General features: G+C 43.2%; 1 protein-coding gene across 1 annotated transcript; it reads left to right on the forward strand.

Moving 5' to 3' along the window:
- Window positions 1-10,969: 10,969 nt before the first annotated feature.
- On the forward strand, window positions 10,970-24,014 carry LOC311228538 (sphingosine-1-phosphate phosphatase 1-like). The gene is made up of 3 exons (XM_084314437.1): window positions 10,970-12,129; window positions 16,279-16,368; window positions 21,610-24,014. The coding sequence occupies exons 1-3, from the start codon at window positions 11,383-11,385 to the stop codon at window positions 22,159-22,161; spliced, it is 1,389 nt and encodes a 462-aa protein (XP_084170563.1). The 5' UTR covers window positions 10,970-11,382; the 3' UTR covers window positions 22,162-24,014.
- Window positions 24,015-24,762: the final 748 nt, after the last annotated feature.

Here is a 24,762-nt window from a genome sequence, read left to right on the forward strand (position 1 = left end):
GATCGTTGATGGTGGCTCAGCTGGTGCGGCAGCGCTTGATACGCTTGCTGAGCAGGGAATACTGGTGGAGGCTGATATGCCCTCGCTGCTGCAACAGCGGTTGTGAATGGTGAAGGCGGCGCTGTCCAGGAGGGTAGTTGATAGGTAGACTGCTGAGGTGCACCTGCTGTATGTTGGCCCACTGACTGGAGAGCAGCTGCAGTGGGTAACCATCGTGCAGGGTAGAGTGCTGTTGCAGTCTGAGGTTGATAATTAGGCTGTGCAGGCGTAGCTGTAGTATATTGATGCACTTGATATGCAGATCTCATTGGCGTAAGCTCATACCGGGTCTGTGCGGCCGCTGGTGTGCTGCCATGCCTGCTCCTCACCATTGATGACACAGGCTGGTTTGACCGGTAGGTAGGCTGGTAACTTGGTACCGTTGGCATTTGCTGGCCCACGTGACCCACTGCTTGCATCACCTGGAAGTCAGACTGTGGCATGACCAGACTCATCGCGGTGGGGGCTGGGGGCCTCGGAGCAGCCCCGAACAGCGGTGCGGAGGTTACTGTCGGCGGTAGAGACTGAGTCGACATGTAGGCTTGCTGCCTCTGGCCCGGTGTACAGGTTGTGGCTTGAGACTGTAACGTTGCAGTTGTTGGGCACAGCAGCGGTATTAGTGGCAGCGAGCTCGACCATGGTGAGCGGTTGGGTGGGACGCTCAGACTATGATGTGACAATGGTGGTGGAAGGCGTAGGGGCATGGTAGAGCAAGGTCCTCTTGCGTCAGAGGTGCCACCTGTTAGGCTCCGACTGTGGTGGCTCTGCTCTGATGGGGATGGCGATGTGAGCCCCACACACACTTCCCGCTGGTCAGGCCGGGTGTTAGCATACGGTGATAGGTCCCAGTGTCGCGTCTGATCGACTGCTCCCGGCAATGAGAGGCAGGGAAGGGGCCCGAGCGCAGTGTGGAGCTGGTCACCTGTAGCTGCAAACTCGGTCTGCAGGCTGAGTCACCGCAGCTGCTGTGCGGTGGCACCTTCGTTGTCATCTGGTAGAGACGGTGCAGTATTAGGCATGAGGGACTGTGGTAAGCTAACCAGATAGCCTTGCAGGTGTGCTGGAAGCTGTCGCAGCCTTTCTCCTCGTCTTCCATTTCCGTCTGCTGCTGTTCTCTGTGTGTCCATGGCGCCGTCGTGGGTGAAGTTCTCCGGCTCGAAGGACCAATATTGAAGATATAATGCTTGTTTGCAAAGTTTGCTGGAGCCACTTCATCCAGAACGGCACACCCCGGTCAGAGAGCGGACGCAGACACAGAGAACAGTCCTTTCGTATTTATTAGGATTCTGTTGTTGAGCGATATCTCAAGAATGCTTCCATCCAGGTCGTAGGGCTGGATGGAGCAATCAAAGATTGAGTGAGTGGTGTTCTGCAACAGATAAGCAGAACACACAATAATTAACAGAGGTACATACTTATTAATCATAACCTGAACACACACAGTAAAAGATGCTATCTAGCATATTAGCATTGGCCGCATGGACCAAACATAATGCACACAACTGAAAAGATGCTATCTAGCATATTAGCATTGGCCGCATGGACCAAACATAATGCACACAACTGAAAAGATGCTATCTAGCATATTAGCATCGGCCGCATGGACCAAACATAAGTAAATGGCAGAATGCAATGGCATCCAGAACACACAACTGAAGAGATGCTATAGCATTATTGGCATTAGCATAGCTCAATTAGCAGCATGAATTAACACAACGTAGCAAACCAAATCATAGTCACACATGCATGTCACAGCATCTCAACACATAAGGCAGGCTACATATGACATGTATCTATCATTACCATAGGCACTATATTTGTAGGCTATTGGTGACTTACTTAGTTCATGAACGCACTCTCACTGGGAAAGCAGACAGCAATGGAACACATGGGCGGCAAGATGGCCGCTGTATTTAAACCCATTAGGACCCCTGGGCTGTCCAGAGAGATGCCAGACTATAAATAATAGGACCCCTGGGCCATCAAATAAGTGCCTGACTGGAAATAACAATACACAGGATAACAAATAATGGGGAATTTACAACAGTAATGTTTAGTGTTTTGCAAATCACTGTGTGTATTGTTTTGCAAAAAGTGTGAGGCTGACTTTGTGCTTATAGGGGTGCAAATCTGGGCCTATGTTTTGATAATTGTGTAATACTTTTGATTTGAGTGTTTATGCAATCGAAGAAAACTGTAAAGACTAGAGATTAACTGTTTATTTCTTTTGTACATAGGCTGTGCATAATGTTTGTTTGTTTATTTGCTTATGTGTATGATTCTTAACTGTGTTTTTATTTTGTTATTGGTGTATATGTGTGTATGTAATATGTATGTATGTATGTATGTATGTATGTATGTATGTATGTATGTATGTATGTATGTATGTATGTATGTATGTATGTATGTATGTATGTATGTATGTATGTATGTATGTATGTATATTTGTACTCCTGTTGGGGCCTCTTGGACCATATCAATGTTTTATCTGGCTAAATAAAGGTTAAATAAATAAGAAACTGATGATTTGGTCCTGTTAACTTTGAATTTTCTATGGGGACTGCCCATATCCCTCTCATGGACCTGGACCTCACTTTAAAAAACTCGAATCTAGTTCTTCAGTATTCGTCTCTAATTACTCTAAAATTGCGTATTTCTGTGTAAAAAAAAAAAAAAAAAAAAAAGGAGGGAGGGAGGGGAAGCCCCCAATGTTTTCTAACCCTAAAAACACAGGGGGCGTCAACAAGTGCAACCGTCAGCTGTGGACTGTTTCTGCTTAAACACATGAACTGACGGAAGTGGTGAAAGTTTAAGGGAGTTTTGGAGAGAGTTCCAGGCATTTGTTGCAGCAGAATTAAAGAAATTTGGGCCAAAGACGCAACAGGCGTGCGGCCTATGGGAATAGTTAATAATAATAATAATAATAATAATAATAATAATAATAATAATAATAATAATAATAATAATAATAATAATAATAATAATAATAATAATAATAATAATAATAATAATAATAATAATAATAATAATAATAATAATAATAATAATAATAATAATAATAATAATAATAATAATAATAATAATACTTTATTTGTATAGCCCCTTTCATACAAGAATTGCAGCCCAAAGTGCTTCACAGGCTGTAATACAATTAGCATAACATTGGCATAAATATAGACAGGGATAAAATATGCAGAGAATTGACTAAATAAAAGCAATGCATAAAGTGCAGACATAAAATAGACAATAATCATAAAATAGACGTGCATTTATATTAGAGCTGGGCCGTTAACGGCGTTAACATGCTGCGTTAACGCTATACTAGTATCGCGCGATAATATAATTAACGCATTAATCTAAAAAAAAAAAAAAAAAAAAAAAGTACCTTTATTTACCCAGGGTAGGTTCGCTGAGCACAGATGCTCTTTTTCAGGAACGCCCTGCTTCACATTCACACAGTTCCATTCACACCTGGGAGCTGCCCAGTACAACCACAGTTGACACCATTGGCCACTGAGCAACTCCACTGGAGCAGTTGATTCAAGCCATGTCACATAGTTCAAGTTTGAAATGATTCTTTCTGTTTTGCTCCTGAGAGTGTGCTAGATACTGTACTGTACTGGTAATATAATTTATTTGTGTTAACTTCTGAATAAAACAACTTATTAAACACAAGTACATCTTATTGAACATTATTTAGATATTTCATTACCAATTATCATAGCAAAACAGCTTTTTCAAACAGTCTGTAATGCATTTTGGAAACGGGAGATGGGCTCATGGTGTAATGGGCCACCTGGCCTGAGAAACATATGGAACACACATATTTTGAATGCCTTCGGCAGGTTTTTTTTTCTTTTTTTTTCGCCATTTTAATCTAGATTAATCTAGATTAAATCCAGGATTGCAGATAGATTAATCTAGATAAAAAAAATTAATCTATGCCCACCTCTAATTTATATACGTTATCACAATTGACCTGCGTTACGCGTCTTATCAATCAATCGATAATACTCTATGAATGAACTCGTTGTTAATACTGTAACCAAGAGCTGTATACTGTATGAATTATTACTTCGACATACAGAAGATAAAGTGACCATTCCATTTACTCAGGTGCCTTGATTTGAACATCTTCTTACCAGGACCTTGCTGATTGTAGTGATCGTGTTTGTCAGATCTTCATCAAGCTGAATAGCAAAGCAAAAAGCATGAGGTGCATTAATACTGTCTTTACTGCTTTCAATCTTTATTTTTGTCACCATCACGTGTGCAATTAAATAAAAAGATAAACACACAAACGTGGAAAGTGCACGATAGCTACTGCAGCCCTTCACTGTTTTCAATCTGTATCTTTATCGCCATCTTGTGTGCAGAGTAGATGTGCAGATGTACACCAACATGAGCGGACTAATCGATTTAATGATGCTGAATGGACTGCACTTATATTGATGATGATGAGGATGATGGGGTTAATGTGAGGCCCCATGACATCATTAACTTTTCACTACCACACGACAAAGGGTTAACCCTTTCACAACCACACTACAGAAGGTTGACCCGTTCACTACCACACTACAGACGGTTAACCCTTTCACTGCAACAATACAGAAGGTTAACCCTTTCACTGCCATGATGATTGATTGATTGATTGATTGATTGATTGATTGATTGATTGATTGATTGATTGATTGATTGATTGATTGATTGATTGATTGATTGATTGAAAATTTTATTAACAGATTGCAGAATGGGTACAATACAGTACAGCTCAATACACACAATTGTTAAGGGGATGCAGACCAGAGAAAGACTTTCGTCTTGTTTACATCAGGGTCCCCCATTTTCCATACATCATAACATACAGTATATGACATACATGACATACAGATAGACAATACTGCTACGAGATTTACAAATACAGTACTGTTTGTGATACAAAAATAGTACATATATAAATAAATAATTTATCTACTTTTTCTCCCCATTTTCTATTTTTCTTCCATCCCAATTTCGTATTATCCAATTCTACCCTCCCCTGTCTCGAACGTTGTTAGGCCATGCCTCCCACTGGTTGGCTGCAATGTGGACGAAGCCTTGCATCACGTGTCCCCTCCACTACACGAGGAGGCAGCCGTCGCATCTTTTCACCTGCACAGCGCGATCTCTCAGTGGCGAGGTGTAACACGTGGGAGGCTCACGCTGCCCCCGATACTTCCTGATTCTGCTGTACAGGCGCACCAACCGACCTGTAGGAGTCGCTGTCCACAACGTCCGATCCCCACCCACCGGCTTTCCCACCCCCTAATACTGCCAATTGCGTTAGTATGAACGACCAGCCAAGCCGGAGGCAACGCCGAGAGCCGGCCTCGAACCCAGCATCTCCTGCGTTAGTGGCGAGCGGCTTGCCCACTGCGCCACTTAGCCGCCCAGAGTATATACATTTGACGAAGAAACTGTACATTGGAGGTGGTTGGGTGGGGGGGGGGGGGGGGGGGGTTGGGTAGGCGGGGGGGGGGGGGTAACTGTACATTGGATTATCGACGAAACCTTACTTGGTCCCAAGAAGAGGGTCCAGTGTATTATTGGGTTAGGACATTTACTGTACATTGGAGGGGGTTGGGTTAGGACATTTACAGAGGCCAGTTTCGAATTGCAGTCTCCCGTAGGTGCTCTTTGAGAGAGGTTTTGAAAGTGGGTAGTGATTTACATTCCTTTACAACTGTGGGTAGGGCGTTCCACATTGATGTGGCATAATTGCTAAACGTGTTTAGTCCCTTGTTTGAGCCGAATCTGGGTTTAACATGATTTGTTGAGCTTCCTCTGGTGTTGTGGTCGTGGTATTCACTGACCTTTGGGAAGTATTTTGACATGTACATGGGTACCTTAGTCGTGTAGTGTATCTTGTAGACCAGGCCCATTGCAAGTTGCTGTACTCTGTCGTCTACTCTAAGCCATCCTAGGTTGTCAAAGTGTTCAAATGATAGACTATCTGTAACTGAGGGGTTACAAAACCCTGACTGTATTAAAGATTGTGTTAGATTAAACCACTACTACATATTATTATTATTACTTGCCAGACAGTACAGTTAATTATGGCAGACACTCAATAGACGGCACGGTGACAAAGAGATATCATTTACAGTATTTTATTATTAAGCAAAGATACAACTGATAATTACTGGGTCGCTCTTTTATGGCGAATGATATTAGAATGTCAGAGTATCAAAGTCAATGGGAATGAATAATTCCTAGGCTAAGTATACTAGACCGGGACGCTGCATAGCGTGAGATGGCGATATAGGGGGGCAAACGAGGGTATAGCTGGAGACTGGTGATTTCCTCCCACAGAGTTGTAAGCTCCAGAGGAATGAAGAATAGACGGATACTCAGGCTGGTCACTTGAAGAAAAGGGGTTCTCATACGGATCCGGTCCTTATAATCCAAGTGCTCGGTAGTAGGGTAATAGCTGTAATCCAATGCCCGATAGCAATGATGATAGCCAGCCAGCTTCGTCCTCGAAGCTAGCCCGATGTAGATCTTCAGGGTAGTTAAATCCAAACGACAATGGTATTAACGATGCTCTTCTCCACGGTACTACGTTTCCACAAGTCACTATAATCCACCAATAATGGTTCTACAATATCAAGTAGTATCTAAGGAGCTACTAGTTATCCGTAACGATATGCCGCGGTAGGTTCCAATGCTCACATGTCCAATAGTTCTGCTGCTAGGTTCACCTCGTGTTCTGATACTAATTACTTTAAGTGCACACACACTTGCTAAGGTTCACACTAGTTACTAAACGAACGAACTGCTTGTTAATGCGGCACACCGAACGAACTGCTGTAATGACGAACTCTTTACTTCACGTTAGGTTAGGTCTAACTGCGTTAACGTTAGATTCACACTAAAAGACGAACTGCTGCTGTTTGCGCCTTCCACAATATATACTTAGAGTCCTTTCTAGGGCGCAACCGAATCTCTTGTCCGGAATCAATGCGCTGGCCCAGGGCATGTCTCAACTTGTCCAGACTCGTCTTTGAACTTGTCTGAGGGGCGCGATTCTTGGCGCCGCCAGTGTCAAGGGCGTTATCCAATGAGGAAAGCGAATAATGCTATGATTCAAACGGAGGCTTAAAGGGATATAGCTTATATATATAAATAATATACAAGTTATATAAAACAATAAAACGTAGATTCTCAGTGTTAATCTGGCCCTTCAGAACACTATCAAAACCAATTGCTTTTAGCTTGTCAATCAGAATGGAGTGATTGACAGTGTCGAAGGCCTTTTGTAGGTCCAGCATGACCATGCCGCAGTATTTGCTCGCGTCCACCTCTTGTTTGATGTGGTCGTTCAAATAGTACCGCGAGGTACTTTTCGACCTGTTCGTATACTATTTTTTCCATGACTTTCGAGATGGAGGTAAGAATAGAAACAGGGTTGCCTGGGTCTAATTTGCTGCCCTTTTTGTGCAGGGGGGTTACACGCAATTTTGAAGTCTTTGGAGACGTTTTATGGAGAGGTTTATTATGTGTGTGATGACTGGGGTGATGGCGGCTGCTGAGTCTCTGAGGAATTTGGAGCGGATATTGTCATGGCCAGTGGCCTTGTTAGGTTGGAGGGCGCTCAGTTTTTTTAGTACCTCAGCTGTTGTTACCATTTCTAGTTTGAAATCATCTTTGCGGACCCCTAGTTTATTGTAGTAGGCTATGATGTGTTCTACCCCAAGTGGGAGGGTAGTTTATCAGTGTTGTGGCTATGTTTGTGAAGAAAATGTTCAAGTAATTGGCCACATCCAGCTTGTCTGTGATGAGCGTGTTGTCCGTCTTTATGTTTATGTTTGAAAATCTGGTTTTAAGTTTTTTACTGCAGCCTAGTTGATTATTGAGTAATTTCCAAAGTTCACAGGGTTTATTTTTGTTTTCCTCAGTTTTGTCATTGATGAAATTCTTTTTTGCAGTTTTGATCATGGAGTTTACTTCATTTCTTAGTCTGTTTCTTTGCAGTTTGAGTTCAGTCACGTGGGCAATCTAAGTATTACTGTAGATTGCTAGTCAGAGTCTTTGGGTTTTTTTTTTTGTGTGCTTCACTGCAGGTACAGGCTCCTCTCTGGTTCCAGTCAATTTGTTGTCCTGATATTAAAACAATGATAAATAAATCAAATGCACTAGCGCCCCCTTTGGGCATCTCGACGCCCCCCTTTCAACAATTCTGCACCCGGCTGTTCAATTTAACAACAGGCCCACGCTTTGCCTTTCATCGCGGGGCAGCACACAGATATATAAAGTACAGCACAGGCCAGCTGAGAGACAGAATCATTTGACCGACAAGGACACCGTGCAGTACCATGCAGTACCAGGTGCGGCGGTATGTACCCCCTGTGTGACAGTTTGCGACCCGCTGTTAAAACGCAGAGGAAGTCGGAAGGGCTGGTGTCAGTCAAACTAGATTAAAATAAGCTTGAATGAGATTTACTGTGGAGAAGTGTTGCCTTCAAAATAAAAGCGCTGAAATGTCTTGTGTCTGGCAGCGTGTAGCTTATTCCCAGCGGAAGAGTGCGTCGCGTTTCTCTGATTGGCCATGACACCCATGTGACCGCGGCAGCGCGAGAGAGCGGCAGTGCGGAAATAGGCTGCATCCTCCACGTCAAGAAAGACAGACAGGCATTCTCTGTGACAAACCCTAACCTTAACCAACTCCAAAATAATGCCTAACCTTAACCCTCCCTAACCTTAACTTAACCCTAACCTTAACCAACTCCGAAATAATGCCTCACCTTAACTTAACCCTAACCTTAACCAACTCCGAAAGAATGCCTAACCTTAACCAGCGGAAGAATGCACGTTTATAATGCACGTTTATAGCGAGAGATGAAAAAAAAACAGCACGGCAGCATACCAGTTGAGCTAAGCGTTGAATGAAAAACATCTGGGATTACGGCTACATAATGCCGCAAGCTCTGCCGCTCCGCTAGCTCTGCCGCTCCGCTCTGCGGCTGCCGCGCTGCCGCGGGGCGTGTCGCAGCCAATCAGGGAAAACACGGAAGCACTCGGCAGCACTCTTCCGCTGGGAATAAAGAATAGGCTGTCTGGCAGGCAGTACTGCCATTCCAATAGCACTCTGGGCGGAGCTCCCATTTGATTACATTACGACGGAACGTTTGACCTCCATAAATAATAATAATAATAATAATAATAATAATAATAATAATAATAATAATAATAAACCTTTCATACAAAAACTGCAGCTCAAAGTGCTTCACAACAGAAAAAAGACACAAAGGCATAAAATGAGCACATAAAGTGCAGACATACAGTGGCGAATCCTTATGGAAGCCAACGGAAGCCAGGCCTCCCTATTAAAATATGAATTAATATCAAATATGAAATATGAAGAGAAAAAAAAATATATATATAATTTTTTTTAATATAGTTTACATTCTTTTTCATCTGTGCATCTGTGTTATAATTTTTATTTTTTTTTAAATGCCTCCCTCTTCTCCTTCTAACTCCCTCTAACACACTGTCAGACTCACTGTGCTCACTGCAGCTATAGAGGAGAGGAGGCAGGGGGTAGGTCTCTTTCTCCAGCCTCAACCATGTGATTCATGTATGTAGAGTCCAAAACCGATACTAGCCAATCAGATTCGAGCTGACTGCCACACCTTAAAAGTTTAAAACGGGGCTGTGACTCTCATGAGTGTGGCATCCCCTCTGCACACCTCCCCTCTGCACTCTGAAAATTGTATTAACCCGTGACTGCTCCCACGGGCCGAATATTGCCCCGATCCTCGCGAGATTAAATCCACAGGTACCTCTCGGCGTGCCGAAGCATTTCCTAAATCACTTCCATCATCAAAAACGAGGGGAAAAGGTCGGCTTGCGACCCTGAAAATGTCGCGTGATTTTAAAAACGCTGTATTAAGTGAGCCTATTATGGGATCCACGCGAGCATTCTATCGTGGAAACATCTGGGCGTCCCGCAACTTTTACTCATTCACATGTAGCCCCGAAAATGCTTAGAAAAGGAAATCCGCAAGCGTGGAATAAACTCGCCAAAACGGAAAAGTGTCCCACGGGCGCGCCGTGATTCCGATCCGCGTGAAAATATTCACGGCCATAGAGGAGACCGTGGGACACCTTTTTGCAACCGAATATGTGTCTCGAATTTGCTCCCACGCGGCGCGCAAATTCGTGCAAGGAAAAATCGGACCAAAAATGAACCAATGCTCCAGCAGTATTAATGACCCTGATGTAAACAAGACAAACGTCTTTCTCTGGTCTGCATCCCCTTATACAAGTGTGTATTGAGCCGTACTGTATTGTACCCATTCTGCAATCTGTTAAATAAATAAAGTTTGACTGGCCGCCGAGCCATACTGTAGTGTACATGGTGACTGCTTGACTTAAAAAAAAACAAAAAAAAAAATATTAATAAAAATATTTAATAATTTTTTTTTAATAATTTTTTTTTGGCTTCCCCTGTTATTTTACCCACGCGACGCCACTGCAGACATATAAAATCAGTTTTTCACATGAGGATCTAACATCCCAACAGGCCACCTTTTTTATGGTTTGATTCAGTTTTAAATAGACAATAATAAAAAGAGTAAGATAAAAAAAAAAAAAAGACAGAGTAAAATAGTGCAATAATGCAGTGCAATAAAATTGTAGAATAGAATAGATTAAAAATATATATATATATTACAGTGCAATAAAATAGTTCTGGATTAGTACTGTTCAACAGTTCAAAGTCGTCTTTACCTTCTCTCTGTTTGGTATCCACAATCCAAAAGACATGAAATTGTGGTTGTGTGACTTTTATTTTGACGTTTCTTGTTACATTTTAAACCGGAAGTAGAAACTCTAACTCAAAGCGGCTTGACAGACACTGGTGCTGTTTTTGACGCAGTATAATTGCGGAGAGGAGGGAGGGAAGAAATAATAACGGACTTTGGAAGTTGCTGCCCCGTATCTTTTCTAACAAAAGTGCCAACTCTGCACCGTCACTGGCACCGGGGCGACCCCCCCCCCAACAGTCCGGAGTCCGCGTTTACATTTGAAGACGTTGACGTCGCCTCTCTCTCTCTCCTTTTCTCTCCAAATGGAACATGTCGCCCCCCGTTAACCGCCCGTTAACCGCCACTACCGTGTGTACATGAAGTGTGTTGTGTATCCGTGCTGAGCAGCAGTTGAGGAGAACAACAACCGTAAGTAACCGACTCAACCGGTGAAACATGGTCTCTGGTTTTTACCCTACGACGACGACGACGGTGGACCGTGTAACCTAGTTTTATTAATTAATAAAAGGCTCATAACGGGAATAATTGCTAAGTCATGGCGAAAGACTTCGTGCGACTGTGTAATTTCCTACAAGAACCGCGACATGTCGCCCGGTTTCAGAACATCTGCGGCGTTAAAGGCACGTTCCCACCGGGTGGCGTTAATAAAGGGACGTTCCCACCGGTGACGAAGGAGCCGCCGCCGTTGCTGCCGCGCGAGGCCGGTGACGACGCGCAGCAACTGTCAAACGGCGACTGTGGTGGTGGCGGCGGCGCGAGAGAAGAAGAAGAAACGGTTAAACGGGAATATCCGTTGCAACGAACCGGGCAGACCGTCGTCATCGCGAACGGGACCACCACCAGTACCGGGGGGACAGCAGCCGTGTCAGGGTCTTTTGAAACCGGGGACGCGACCGTGACGACGGACCGGGCCAAGCCGCTGCGTAGAAACTCGTTGACCGGCGACGTGGGCCAGGAGTTCATCATCCACAACAAGTTCCTGTTCTACCTCTTCACGTTCGGCACGGAGCTGGGCAACGAGATGTTCTTCATCGTGTTCTTCCCGTTCCTCTTCTGGAACGTGGACGCCCTGGTGGGCCGCCGGCTCATCGTGGTCTGGGCCTGGAACCTGTTCTTCGGACAGTCCACCAAGGACCTGGTGCGCTGGTCGCGGCCGGCGTCCCCCCCCGTGGTGAAGGTGGAGGTGTTCTACAACTCGGAGTACAGCATGCCCTCCACGCACGCCATGACCGGCACGGCCATACCCTTCTGCGTCTTCTTCCTGTCCTATGGACGGTGGCAGGTGAGCAGGTTGTGTTGACAGGGTGGTCAAGTGTCACTGCGATTAGAATTCTGAGATATTGGATATTTGAATGATGATGATGATGATGATGATGATGATGATGATGATGATGATGATGATGGCAACAATAGCCACTGGAGTGGAGACCGAAAGTCCCACTGGTCAGCACCCAGCTCCCAGTCACACACAGTGCTGCTTGGCTGGCTGAGATTCTGGAGGAGGTTGCAAAAACACAATTATGTTGCGGATATGCACCGATAGGCCTACGGATATGGAATATCTGGCCAATACCAGGTGGCATTTATTTAGTTAAAATAAGTGTTAAATAGCTCCACATTCCGACAGACATCTTATCATATCACTGATATAGAGTGTCTGGTCAGTAACATGGGTCTCCCAGTCCCTCCGCTCTGCAGTAAACAGCCATCACTGATACAGAGTGTCTGGTCAGTAACATGGGTCTCCCAGTCCCTCCACTCTGCAGTAAACAGCCATCACTGATATAGAGTGTCTGGTCAGTAACATGGGTCTCTCAGTCCCTCCACTCTGCAGTAAACAGCCATCACTGATACAGAGTGTCTGGTCAGTAACATGGGTCTCTCAGTCCCTCCACTCTGCAGTAAACAGCCATCACTGATACAGAGTGTCTGGTCAGTAACATGGGTATCTCAGTCCCTCCACTCTGCAGTAAACAGCCATCACTGATACAGAGTGTCTGGTCAGTAACATGGGTCTCCCAGTCCCTCCGCTCTGCAGTAAACAGCCATCACTGATACAGAGTGTCTGGTCAGTAACATGGGTCTCCCAGTCCCTCCGCTCTGCAGTAAACAGCCATCACTGATATAGAGTGTCTGGTCAGTAACATGGGTCTCCCAGTCCCTCCACTCTGCAGTAAACAGCCATCACTGATATAGAGTGTCTGGTCAGTAACATGGGTCTCCCAGTCCCTCCACTCTGCAGTAAACAGTCATCACTGATATAGTGTCTGGTCAGTAACATGGGTCTCCCAGTCCCTCCACTCTGCAGTAAACAGTCATCACTGATATAGAGTGTCTGGTCAGTAACATGGGTCTCCCAGTCCCTCCACTCTGCAGTAAACAGCCATCACTGATATAGAGTGTCTGGTCAGTAACATGGGTCTCTCAGTCCCTCCACTCTGCAGTAAACAGCCATCACTGATATAGAGTGTCTGGTCAGTAACATGGGTCTCCCAGTCCCTCCACTCTGCAGTAAACAGTCATCACTGATATAGTGTCTGGTCAGTAACATGGGTCTCCCAGTCCCTCCACTCTGCAGTAAACAGTCATCACTGATATAGAGTGTCTGGTCAGTAACATGGGTCTCCCAGTCCCTCCACTCTGCAGTAAACAGCCATCACTGATATATAGTGTCTGGGTGGTCAGTAACATGGGTCTCCCAGTCCCTCCACTCTGCAGTAAACAGCCATCACTGATATCGTGTCTGGTCAGTAACATGGGTCTCCCAGTCCCTCCTGCTCTGCAGTAAACAACCATCACTGATATCGTGTCTGGTCAGTAACATGGGTCTCCCAGTCCCTCCGCTCTGCAGTAAACAGCCATCACTGATATAGGGTGTCTGGTCAGTAACATGGGTCTCCCAGTCCCTCCGCTCTGCAGTAAACAGTCATCACTGATATAGGGTGTCTGGTCAGTAACATGGGTCTCCCAGTCCCTCCTGCTCTGCAGTAAACAACCATCACTGATATAGAGTGTCTGGTCAGTAACATGGGTCTCCCAGTCCCTCCGCTCTGCAGTAAACAGTCATCACTGATATAGGGTGTCTGGTCAGTAACATGGGTCTCCCAGTCCCTCCACTCTGCAGTAAACAGCCATCACTGATATAGAGAGTCTGGTCAGTAACATGGGTCTCCCAGTCCCTCCACTCTGCAGTAAACAGCCATCACTGATATAGTGTCTGGTCACGTCAGTAACATGGGTCTCCCAGTCCCTCCGCTCTGCAGTAAACTGCCATCACTGATATAGAGTCAGTGTCTGGTCAGTAACATGGGTCTCCCAGTCCCTCCACTCTGCAGTAAACAGCCATCACTGATATAGAGTGTCTGGTCGGTAACATGGGTCTCCCAGTCCCTCCACTCTGCAGTAAACGGCCATCACTGATATATTATAGTGTCTGGTCAGTAACATGGGTCTCCCAGTCCCTCCACTCTGCAGTAAACACAAAATACATTTCCTGATATCCCGTTCCCAGAACTTCCCACTTTATCCAATCAGGAGTGATTGGTCATCATCACACAAAGTAGTTCCAGGGAAAAGTACAATGCCAGTGTTCATCGCAGGGGGAGGCATTACAGTTGCAGAATTTCAGGAATATTCAAAGCTGGAAACTTTCCATGGGAATATATGGGAAATAACTGGAATTAAATGGAAATATAGGGGTTATTTGCACAGGCTGTATTTATTACCATGTCATATGCAGATGGAAACACAAACTGATGTTACCATATCATATGCAGACATAATTCATTGCAAACCCTCCTAATGTAAATTTTAAAGAAAATCAACTATTTAGTTATGAGTTCAACTTTAATTAAATGTTGAACTCTTTACATTGCATTGTTGTATCAGAGTGCTTAGATGGAATGCTGCAAGCTAAAGTCTGTGTAAAGAGAATTGGTTCAGCCTGCAACCATCTTGATAAACTAGACTAACGAGACCTGAACCGACTTCAAATATGAAAGAAAAACAATATGTATGACAGATTCTTGGACATGGCTGAATGGACCCATTCAAAGTCAAAATGGGTTCAGGTCTTGTTGGTCTAGTTCAGCGGTTCCCAAACTTTTTTGGCCGTGCACCCCCTGTCACCTCCCGACCTAGCTGACGCACCCCCCAATGGATTTCTGTTAGAAAAAATTGTTGCTGGTCTCCGTGCACAGATGAATCACACCTGTGTCAGACACGCCCGAGACATTATTGTTTATTATTATTATTAAAACGTTTCTTGAATTTCATGATTTACACAGTGAAAATCCCCATTTGAAATAATGTATATTAGTTATATTTATTAGGCATAAAAAAATTATTGTTTGGTTCCTGTTGGTGGTCAGTTAAGGCCATGAGTAGGTAGGGAATTTATTTAATTTAATTTTTTATTTTATCTCTTCCCACGGCGACTATGGATAGGGAATTTCTTTATTTAATTAAAATGTTCACGACAACATGGATGCATGTACTCTGCCAGCATGTTTAATATCCATAATACTAAATGTTTGACTTTGACTAAGATTTTTATGAAATTTTATTGTAAAAAAAAAAAGAATAAAAAAATATATTTGATTTACCACCATTAGCCTTTTCATGTCACGCACCACAGTTTGGGAACCACTCTAGTTTATCATGATGACTGCAGTGAACCACTTCCTCTTTACAGACTTCGTCTTCAGTAGAATAGAAGCCTCAGCCTGCATTCTCCCATCACATGTGCAGAGCACTCTGATACAATATATAATGCAATGTAAAGAGTCAACTCATTTAATTAAAGTTCAACTTATTAACTAAATTGTAGATTTATTTTTATTTCCATTAGGATGGTTTGCAATTATGTCTGCATATGATATGGTAATAAACACAGCCTGTGCAAAATAACCGCTATATTTCCATTTTATTCCCATATATTCCTGTTAATTCCCATGTAAAGTTTCCACCCTTTGAATATTCTCAATGTTGCGACCCCAATGCCTGCCCCAACTGACTTCCACTAGCACACTTACGATGCTAACATACGCGAACACTTTTGTCTTCCAATAACTCGTAAACCAAAACGCGCGTGGTAGTGTTTTTTGGATGGACTGAAAAAAAGAACACCAGACACATATCAACGTTTTTTTTTTCTTGAAAATGCAGACTCCCTTTCAAGTTAAGTTTTTTTGTTTTGTTTTATTTGTCACATAAGGTACATACATGTACATTACAGTGAAATACATTTGCAAATACATTGAATCACAAAACTAAAGTACAAAATGCTAAAATGAGGTAGAGATGCAAATCTTTTAGTATTGAATAGATACAAATATGCTGTGTTAAAAAGTGTCTTTCAGCTTTACAGTTGTCTGAAGAGAGTTGTATCATCGGTGTATTATCTTACGTCTTTCTTCATGCCTTCTCCTAGTATCCCTTCCTGTTCGGCCTGTGCGTCGCCCTCTCCTGGAGCTTCCTGGTGTGCGTCAGCAGGGTCTACATGGGCATGCACTCTATCCTGGTGAGCATGGCAACAAGAACACAAACATCCCCGTATGAAATGCCAGTTAGGAAATATAGAAAACGTTGGAAAAACATGGATGCTCATGCTAAACATGTTTAGCAATTCTTTCTTCGGCTTGGTTTTGATCCTAAAGCGCATGGTACTGGCATAAATCTGACATGTTTGAAGGTGGGCTCAGTGGAACCACCATTTTTGTTCCTCACATTAACCCATTCACACACCGACGGCGGAGGCGATTATGCAAGGCGCCAACCTGCTCACCAGGAGCAGTTAGGGGTTAAGTCTTGCTCAAGGACACGCTGCCCGGGAGGAGCGGGAATCGAACCGGGAACCTACCGACTACCAGACGACTGCTCTAGCTTCTGAGCCACTGTCACTGTCGACCCTCCTACCCAATATTTTTCCCCCCAGCAAATGTGTTAACCTTTGTAGAAAATATTCATCCCTGTCCTGGCAAGCTATGAAACGACTGGTATCTATCTACAGATTCCTTAAGATCAACCAAGAATTGCAATTGACAATGATTATTGACAATGATACACAATTTGTCAGATATTAAATGTTGTTCCATCACAGAAAGTGTTTTGAATGAGTGTTTTAAAATAATGATCTCTCTGGCAGTGATGGGCAAGCTACTTGGAAAATGTAGTAAGCTACACTACAAGTTACTCTCGATTAAATATAGCTCAACTACAATGGAAGCTATCCCCAGAGAAATGTAGCAAGCTACACTACAAGAACATGGCAAAAATAGCTAACTACATCGGCACTACTTTTTTTTCTTCTTTTTTTTACTTCATGATCAAGTTTCCGCCAAACAAATAGGCAGGCAAAAAAAAGGTTCAGTTTGATTGTTTATTATAAAACTGAAACAAGCCCTCGGTCTGGCTTTTTGTTCTCAAGTTAGTGCTGGTCGTGTGGGAAGTTGAGAGCAGCTTCGTTTTTGGCTGACACAATAAACACCTAAACACATATGTTTTAGGCGTTTTTTCAGTCAAACTCATACATTTTTCCAGATAGGGCCATGGAGAGGCATTGTTGTTATTGACATCATCTTCATCAATGCCATCAGCCCTGGAAACATCGAATCCCTCTGCCATTTCGCACGGACTGGTTCATGTAATCTGTTAAATAAATGTTTCATTCATTCATTCAGTGGTCTGTGTTTTGATTTTCACTTCCTGATTTGCGGCGCTGGAGTGGCATGTCCCGCCCTATCCTGCCTCTGATTGGCCTACCCGTAATGTTTTGGCCTAACCTTACCCAATTGTGAGTCGGCATACTCATATCTAAACCAACCAACCAATCATAGTGGGTTTTCTCCAGGGAGTTTTTTTTTCTCCACAAATCTTTATTTAGTCTGTTTCTCCGGACAGTAGCGTGTAGCGTTTTGCTCACGCTACGTCACTACTTGGATCTAAAAATAGCTGCACTACAGAGAACGCTACTTGGTTCAAAAGTAGCAACGCTACCATCACGCTACTGAGAAATGTAGTTAAGCTATGTAGCGTTGCTACTTGTAGCTAGCTACTGCCCAACACTGCTCTCTGGTCTTTAGTGTAACATTACATGCTATCATCATGTTTTAAAATATGATCCTATCATGTTTTAGTGTTTCTTATCTAAAAGGACCTGACGTGTGTTCAAGGTGCTCCCTGGGTCCATATGCCGGGGTGAGCCACTCTGTGTAAGAGATAACAGATTACTGCACCAGATCTAGGTGAGGGAGAGGGGACATTCCAGAGACGCTCACCTCCAACGTGGCCTCTTGACGGGGGGAGACTAAGACTTCCCTTAGCACTTCCACCTGTCTCCCAACGGACCTACGTTAACAATATACTCGTTATCACCATACATGAAGATTTTCCGGGAGTAAATACTTGATATCTTAGTCATAACCATAGTTGCAAGACGTTATAATGAAAAGGTCTCGTTATCTTGCATTGTTTCTACATAAGCAAGCACACGTTAATTTACATCCACAGCATAACTGTGGTATCTTGAGAATGATGCAAGACGCTTATATTGAAACGCATTGACATTAGGGCCCTTCTTTCAACCTAAACGTGCACTTTCTTCAACCTCGAACCTAAATTCCTTAGCGTCTGTGACGTCACGGTATTGAAAATCATACAGACAGGATTTCTAAATACCCTGGTATACCGTCATACTGCCAGGGCCTAGCGTGGACGGAGAACACAGAGGAGACCCAGATAATATCACACCAGCGTTAACGATGAGAATATACTCGAGATAAGCTCACATCCCAACTTTGAACCTTGATAATATGACCTTGATATGATATTAAGCGATGATGACATCCCATAACGACATCATAATAGCCACTGATGGCCCACGGGAAGTGAACTTATCTCATCTCGTTTACTGTCCATTTATTTATCCTTTTATCTGTTTAAGTTCACTTTCCATGGCCATCTGTGGCTGTGATGTCGTTATGGAATTTTATCATCTCTTGATGGTATTCTTTATTGCTCAACCCGTTCACTACCAAATGGTTAACCCTTTAACTGTGACAATACAGAAGGTTAACTCTTTCACAACCACACTACAGAAGATTAACCCTTTCACTACTACACTACATACTGTTAACCGTCTGTAGTGTGTTAGTGAAAAGTTAACCTTCTGTAGTGTGGTGGTGAAATAGTTAATTGTATAATATATTTAGTTTCTTGTATTATTGTGTTATGTGTCCTGTATGTCACCTTCCCAGGGAGGACTGCAGACGGAAACGAGCTGATGGCTAAATCTAAATCTGGTGCAATGCCTCTCCTCTCATTCATTTAGATCAGCGTTTCCCAAACTCTGGGTCGCGACCCAAAATGGGTCGCGGACCCGTTTCTATTGGGTCGCCAATTTAAAAAAATAAAATAAATATTTTATAAATATATTTTTTTAAGCTGTAGATGTGTTGATTCAGTTTGGCACCACATACTTATGTGAATCTGGGTTTTCTACTCTAGCATACCTGAAAAACAAATACAGAAACAGACTAAATGCTCAGCATGACCTCAGAATAGCACTTTCAAAAACCAAGCCCAGAATAGATCTGCTGGTTGAAAACTTCAACCAGCCACATACCTCTCATTAGATTTCATTGTGCCATAGATGAAATATTATACCCCGTCTAGCATGATGTCAGGTCAGTAGAATTTTAAAATAAGTCGGTACAAATTAATCAGAATGTTGCTCAATGTTGGGGTTTAAGGTTGAGGGACGGAGGGAGGGGGTAAGAAATGGAGAGTTGAAAAAGGGGTGAGAAATAGAAAGGAGAGTAGAACATGTTTGTTCATTTAAAAGTGTTACAAAATTGTATGTACATAATTATGAGGTGATGAGAAACTTAACATTACACTCTGATTATTGCTGTGATGTACTTTTATAATAAAATAAATACATTTCATATACATTTGAAATTCATTGTTTGTTGCGTTCTTTATCAGTAGTTTATAAATGTATGTTATGGCAATTCATGATGTATTTTTGTAAGTTTGGGTCCCAGGGAAACACCAAATTTCTCTTTTGGGTCTCGAGCTGAAAAAGTTTGGGAACCCCTGATTTAGATGATTGTATGTTGTACATGGTCCCTGACAGACTAAACAACAAAGTAAACCAATACTCACAATATTCTGTTTATTCATGTACAGTATGCATTTTATGTATTTATTATTTATAGGTGCTGTAAGTGTTATATGTTTTGTTATTATGATATAAATGTTGAATAGCTCTACATTCTGACAGCCATCACTGATGTAGAGTGTTTGGTCAGTAACATGGGTCTGGGAGATATTAGATATCCCTAGATATTTATGCTTATTTCAAGTTCTCTCTCCTGATTGGATGAAGTGGTATGGGATACTAGAAAATACATTTTGTGTTTACTGCAGAGTAGGGGTGGGGGGGGAAATCGATACGTAGTAGTATCGCAATACTTTGAGTGGCGATACTGTATCGATACAGGGACGCCAAGTATCGATATTTAATTATTCATAATTAAAATTGTATAAGGAAGTTGCATTGTTCATTTCAATACCTGTAATAGTACAGTAGTCCACACACACACATGGAATATGACTGTAATACAAACAGTTCAGTTTGTCAGGTACATGCAACACAGATTACAGTGTTTACATCTGTCTGCTTGAGAAAATACCATGTTCTGCAATTAAATTGAAGTGAGATGAACAGACTGAACTTTATTTTATTAGATAAAACATGTTGACAAAATTTTACTTTGCAGTTGAAAAAAGGTAATAAATCAAATGTGAGCCAAAAAAAATAATCGCAATATTTTCAGCGTATCGCGATATATTTAGTATCGCGATACTATCGTGACGCAAGTATCGCGATAGTATCGTATCGTGAGGTCTCTGGCGATTCCCACCCCTACTGCAGAGTGGAGGGACTGGGAGACCCATGTTACTGACCAGACACTCTATATCAGTGATGGCTGTTTACTGCAGAGTGGAGGGACTGGGAGACCCATGTTACTGACCAGACACTCTGTATCAGTGATGGCTGTTTACTGCAGAGTGGAGGGACTGGGAGACCCATGTTACTGACCAGACACTCTATATCAGTGATGGCTGTTTACTGCAGAGTGGAGGGACTGGGAGACCCATGTTACTGACCAGACACTCTATATCAGTGATGGCTGTTTACTGCAGAGCGGAGGGACTGGCAGACCCATGTTACTGACCAGACACTCTATATCAGTGATGGCTGTTTACTGCAGAGTGGAGGGACTGGGAGACCCATGTTACTGACCAGACACTCTATATCAGTGATGGCTGTTTACTGCAGAGTGGAGGGACTGGGAGACCCATGTTACTGACCAGACACTCTATATCAGTGATGACTGTTTACTGTAGAGTGGAGGGACTGGGAGACCCATGTTACTGACCAGACACTCTGTATCACTGATGGCTGTTTACTGCAGAGTGGAGGGACTGGGAGACCCATGTTACTGACCAGACACTCTATATCAGTGATGGCTGTTTACTGCAGAGCAGGAGGGACTGGTAGACACATGTTACTGACCAGACACTCTGTATCAGTGATGGCTGTTAGAATTGAGAGCTATTATGCTAACATGTAGACCACTTGTTTTAACAACTAAATGCAACTTGCAGCCCCTTTTACAGTAACTGAGATGGTAGCTATTGTATATTTCGACTACACTGTTGACCGTCTTCTGCGTCTTTCCTCCCCCATGTGCAGGAGGTGATCACAGGCTTCCTCTACACCCTCCTCATCCTCGCCGTCCTCCTGCCCTGCCTGGACCAGATAGACACCTTCTACATGACGGGCCGGTACGCGCCGCTGGCCGTGATGGCGACGCACGTGGGCATGGGCCTCATGGCCTTCTCCCTGGACTCCTGGAGCACGTCGCGCGGCGACACGGCCCAGGGCCTGGCCACCGCCGCCGGGGTCGCCTTGGCCACGCACGCCAACCACCGGCTGGGGCTGTCGCTGGACCCGCCGGCCTCCGCCCTCCCGCTGGCGCTGCCGCTCCCCGGCGCCGCCCTGCTGCAGCGCTCCCTCCTCCGCTTCGGCCTGGGCGTGGCCTGCCTGCTCGCCACGCGGATGATCATGAAGGCCTTGACTATCCCGCTGCTGTGCCGGGCGTTCGGCCTGCCGCCGGGCGACGTTCGCGGGGCGAGGCAGCACCGGCGGGTGGAGCTGCCGTACCGCTACATCGTCTACAGCGTGGTGGGGTTCAGCTGCGTTTGCCCGGTGCCCCTGCTGCTCGGCCTCCTCGGCCTCTCCTGAGCCTCCGTCCGGCCAGCCTTTCCCCCCCCGTTGTTGTAGGGCTGACCCCCCGAATAGTCGACTAGTCGATCGAAAGGAGCCATAGTCGACTGCCAACCTCTTAGTCGAATGCAAAAAAAAAGAAAAAGATTCAAATTTGTCATTTTTTTTTTTTATCTTTCTTTCCAAAAGCAAAGAGTCCTAGAAGCGTGGCTAACGCTAATGGTGCGCATACCACAGAGGCTAACTGCCTAAGGAAACGGGCACAGAGGCACTGGAAGAGGATTTCACACACTAGACATATCAAGATGTTTCAGTTTCAGTTTATTTGAAAAAAGGACAGTACACATTTATAAACATTTCTGTAAATGTGTCAGTTTTAGCCAACTGGCTAATTCGCAACTGTAGTCCTTTTTGGCGAGATGTTATAAGACCGACAATACACCTAGAACAGAAGCATTAAAAGTAAAACACAGTATTTACAACACAATCCAACATAATAGTAAAAGCAATAATAAAATACACAATGAACTGATTAAAAGTGATTACATGTTTTTGATTGGTTAATAACCAGGTCTTGAATTTTTCTATAAAGGTGTGGTAGGTGGCACAGTGTCTTATTTCAGTTGGTAGGACGTTCCAGAACTGAGTGGCTCTGACTGCAAAACAGGACTGACCGAAGGAGCTGGACCTAAAGGCACAGTGCAGTCCCCTCTCTGGGGAGATCTTGTGGACCTTTTATGAGATGTTTTTTGTTTGACAAAAGTACTGACAGGTGGAGGGGCCTTGCCATGTATCCATCAGTGGACCAATTGCATGCTTTCGCAGAGGACAAGAAGCCTTCGGTCGACTCCTTCAGACATTAAGCACCCCCCCCCCCCACAGCCCAAATGAAATGATCCCCCCAAAAAAATGAATAATATAATTAATTTTTTTATATTTTTTTATTAAATTTGTTTGCATTCAGGGGGGTAGTCGACTACCGGAAAATTTCGGCCAATCAAAGTCGACTATATAAATCCTTAGTCTGGGACAGTTGTTGTTGTCGTTGTTGCTGTTGTTGTACGCTACTGACGCCCCCCTCCTCCCACCGGGGGGAGGGGCGACACAATACCCGGATACCCGGTCATGGTGGTTATGACGGGTTTTCTGTTTTCGTTTTTTTATGTATTCAGCCATGTGGTGAAGCCAGAAACCTGTCCAGACTGAAATGAGCCTTACTATGCCGTATTCTTCAATATAGAATACTATAGAATCTATTCCCACAATACAGCTTCTGATAAAAAATGTCATATCGGAAAATAATTACACGACTTGCCAATTATAATTCTGTATTATATATATAATGCAAAACAATTCCGTGAATCATTGAAGCGTGGAATTCACTTCTCGCTATATTTTATTTATCCTGCTTGGTATATTTAATTTTTAGCTTATGAATCACAGTAGCCCAAATCGGAATCGTGTTTATTGCCAAGTTCGTCATGTTTATAATATACAAGGAATTTGGCGTTGTGCTTGCTTACACTAAGGAAACTAAAATGACCTAATAATTTGTCAAATGAAATTATATAAAAAGAAATTAAGATTTTAATTGAAATGTATTGAAGTATATATCAGGGTTATTATAGTTTTGAATCTTTAATTAGATTTCATTGTAATTTTGTTTTATTTTTCAATTCATTTTAGTTTCATTTAATTTGCTAATTTCAGTTGAGTTATTAAAAAATAATTCACTTTTGTTTTTATAATTATAATATGGGTGTCATTTGTCAGGGACGGGATTTAAGAAGTTCAGAAGGTATTGTGTAACAAACCGATTTACTCAGTCGTGTAGACGTCCCTGTACTTGTGCCGTGCAATGACAATAAAATGTAATCCAATCTTATAAATATGTGCACCAATGCCTCCTCATGCTTACCGTGTTGACATGTATGTTTATTTTAGTTTAGTACATTTTAATTTCATGTTTTTCCACACCTACAGTAGTTTTACTTAACTATAGTAACCTTGGTATTATGCAAGTGTTGGAGGTATTGCGCAAATTAGGGCTGGGCGATATGGAAAAAAATCTTATCGCGATAACGATATGATAATTTAATTGTATTTCTCGATATCGATAATTATCGAATTGTTATAAGTATAAAACTTTTTTTTTTTTTTTTAACAACAAATGTATGTTTATTTTGCAGCAATTCTTTGTCATTGCCGCCATCTTTAGTGTTACATCCCCTCACACTCCAGTTCTCAGGCTGCAGCTGGTTTAAAAGCTAAAGTAAACCGGCTTCTCTGCTGGCTGTGGCTCCAGAGGAGTTGAACAGTTCTGGCTCTGCTAGTTTATTTTCGATCTTTTGGCGCTTTTTTGGTGGACAAACCACCGCACATGTGCACCGTGACTCGTGACTGGAGTCTAGTTCTGCTAGCACACATAGCCTACTGTGTACAGACGGTTTCAAAATGTATTTTAAATTAGAAAGCAAACAAAATAAATGGACAAGCGAAAAAGAAATCTGAATTTGGTCAGTATTGTCATTTGGACAAGCAAAGCCATTACTTTAAGGTGCAGGCAAGAAAGACAAGTCTGTCCACTGTCTCTGGTTTTAAAACTGCCCTGTTGCAGGT

Source organism: Notolepis coatsorum, assembly GCF_963971535.1.
Source record: "Notolepis coatsorum genome assembly, chromosome: 5".
Taxonomy (NCBI): Eukaryota; Metazoa; Chordata; class Actinopteri; order Aulopiformes; family Paralepididae; genus Notolepis; species Notolepis coatsorum.

Coding starts and splice junctions, on each gene's coding strand:
- LOC311228538 (XM_084314437.1), top strand. CDS start 11,383: ATGGCGAAAGACTTCGTGCGACTGTGTAATTTCCTACAAGAACCGCGA. Junction 12,130..16,278: donor TGTCCTATGGACGGTGGCAG/GTGAGCAGGTTG, acceptor GCCTTCTCCTAG/TATCCCTTCCTGTTCGGCCT. Junction 16,369..21,609: donor TGGGCATGCACTCTATCCTG/GTGAGCATGGCA, acceptor CCCCATGTGCAG/GAGGTGATCACAGGCTTCCT.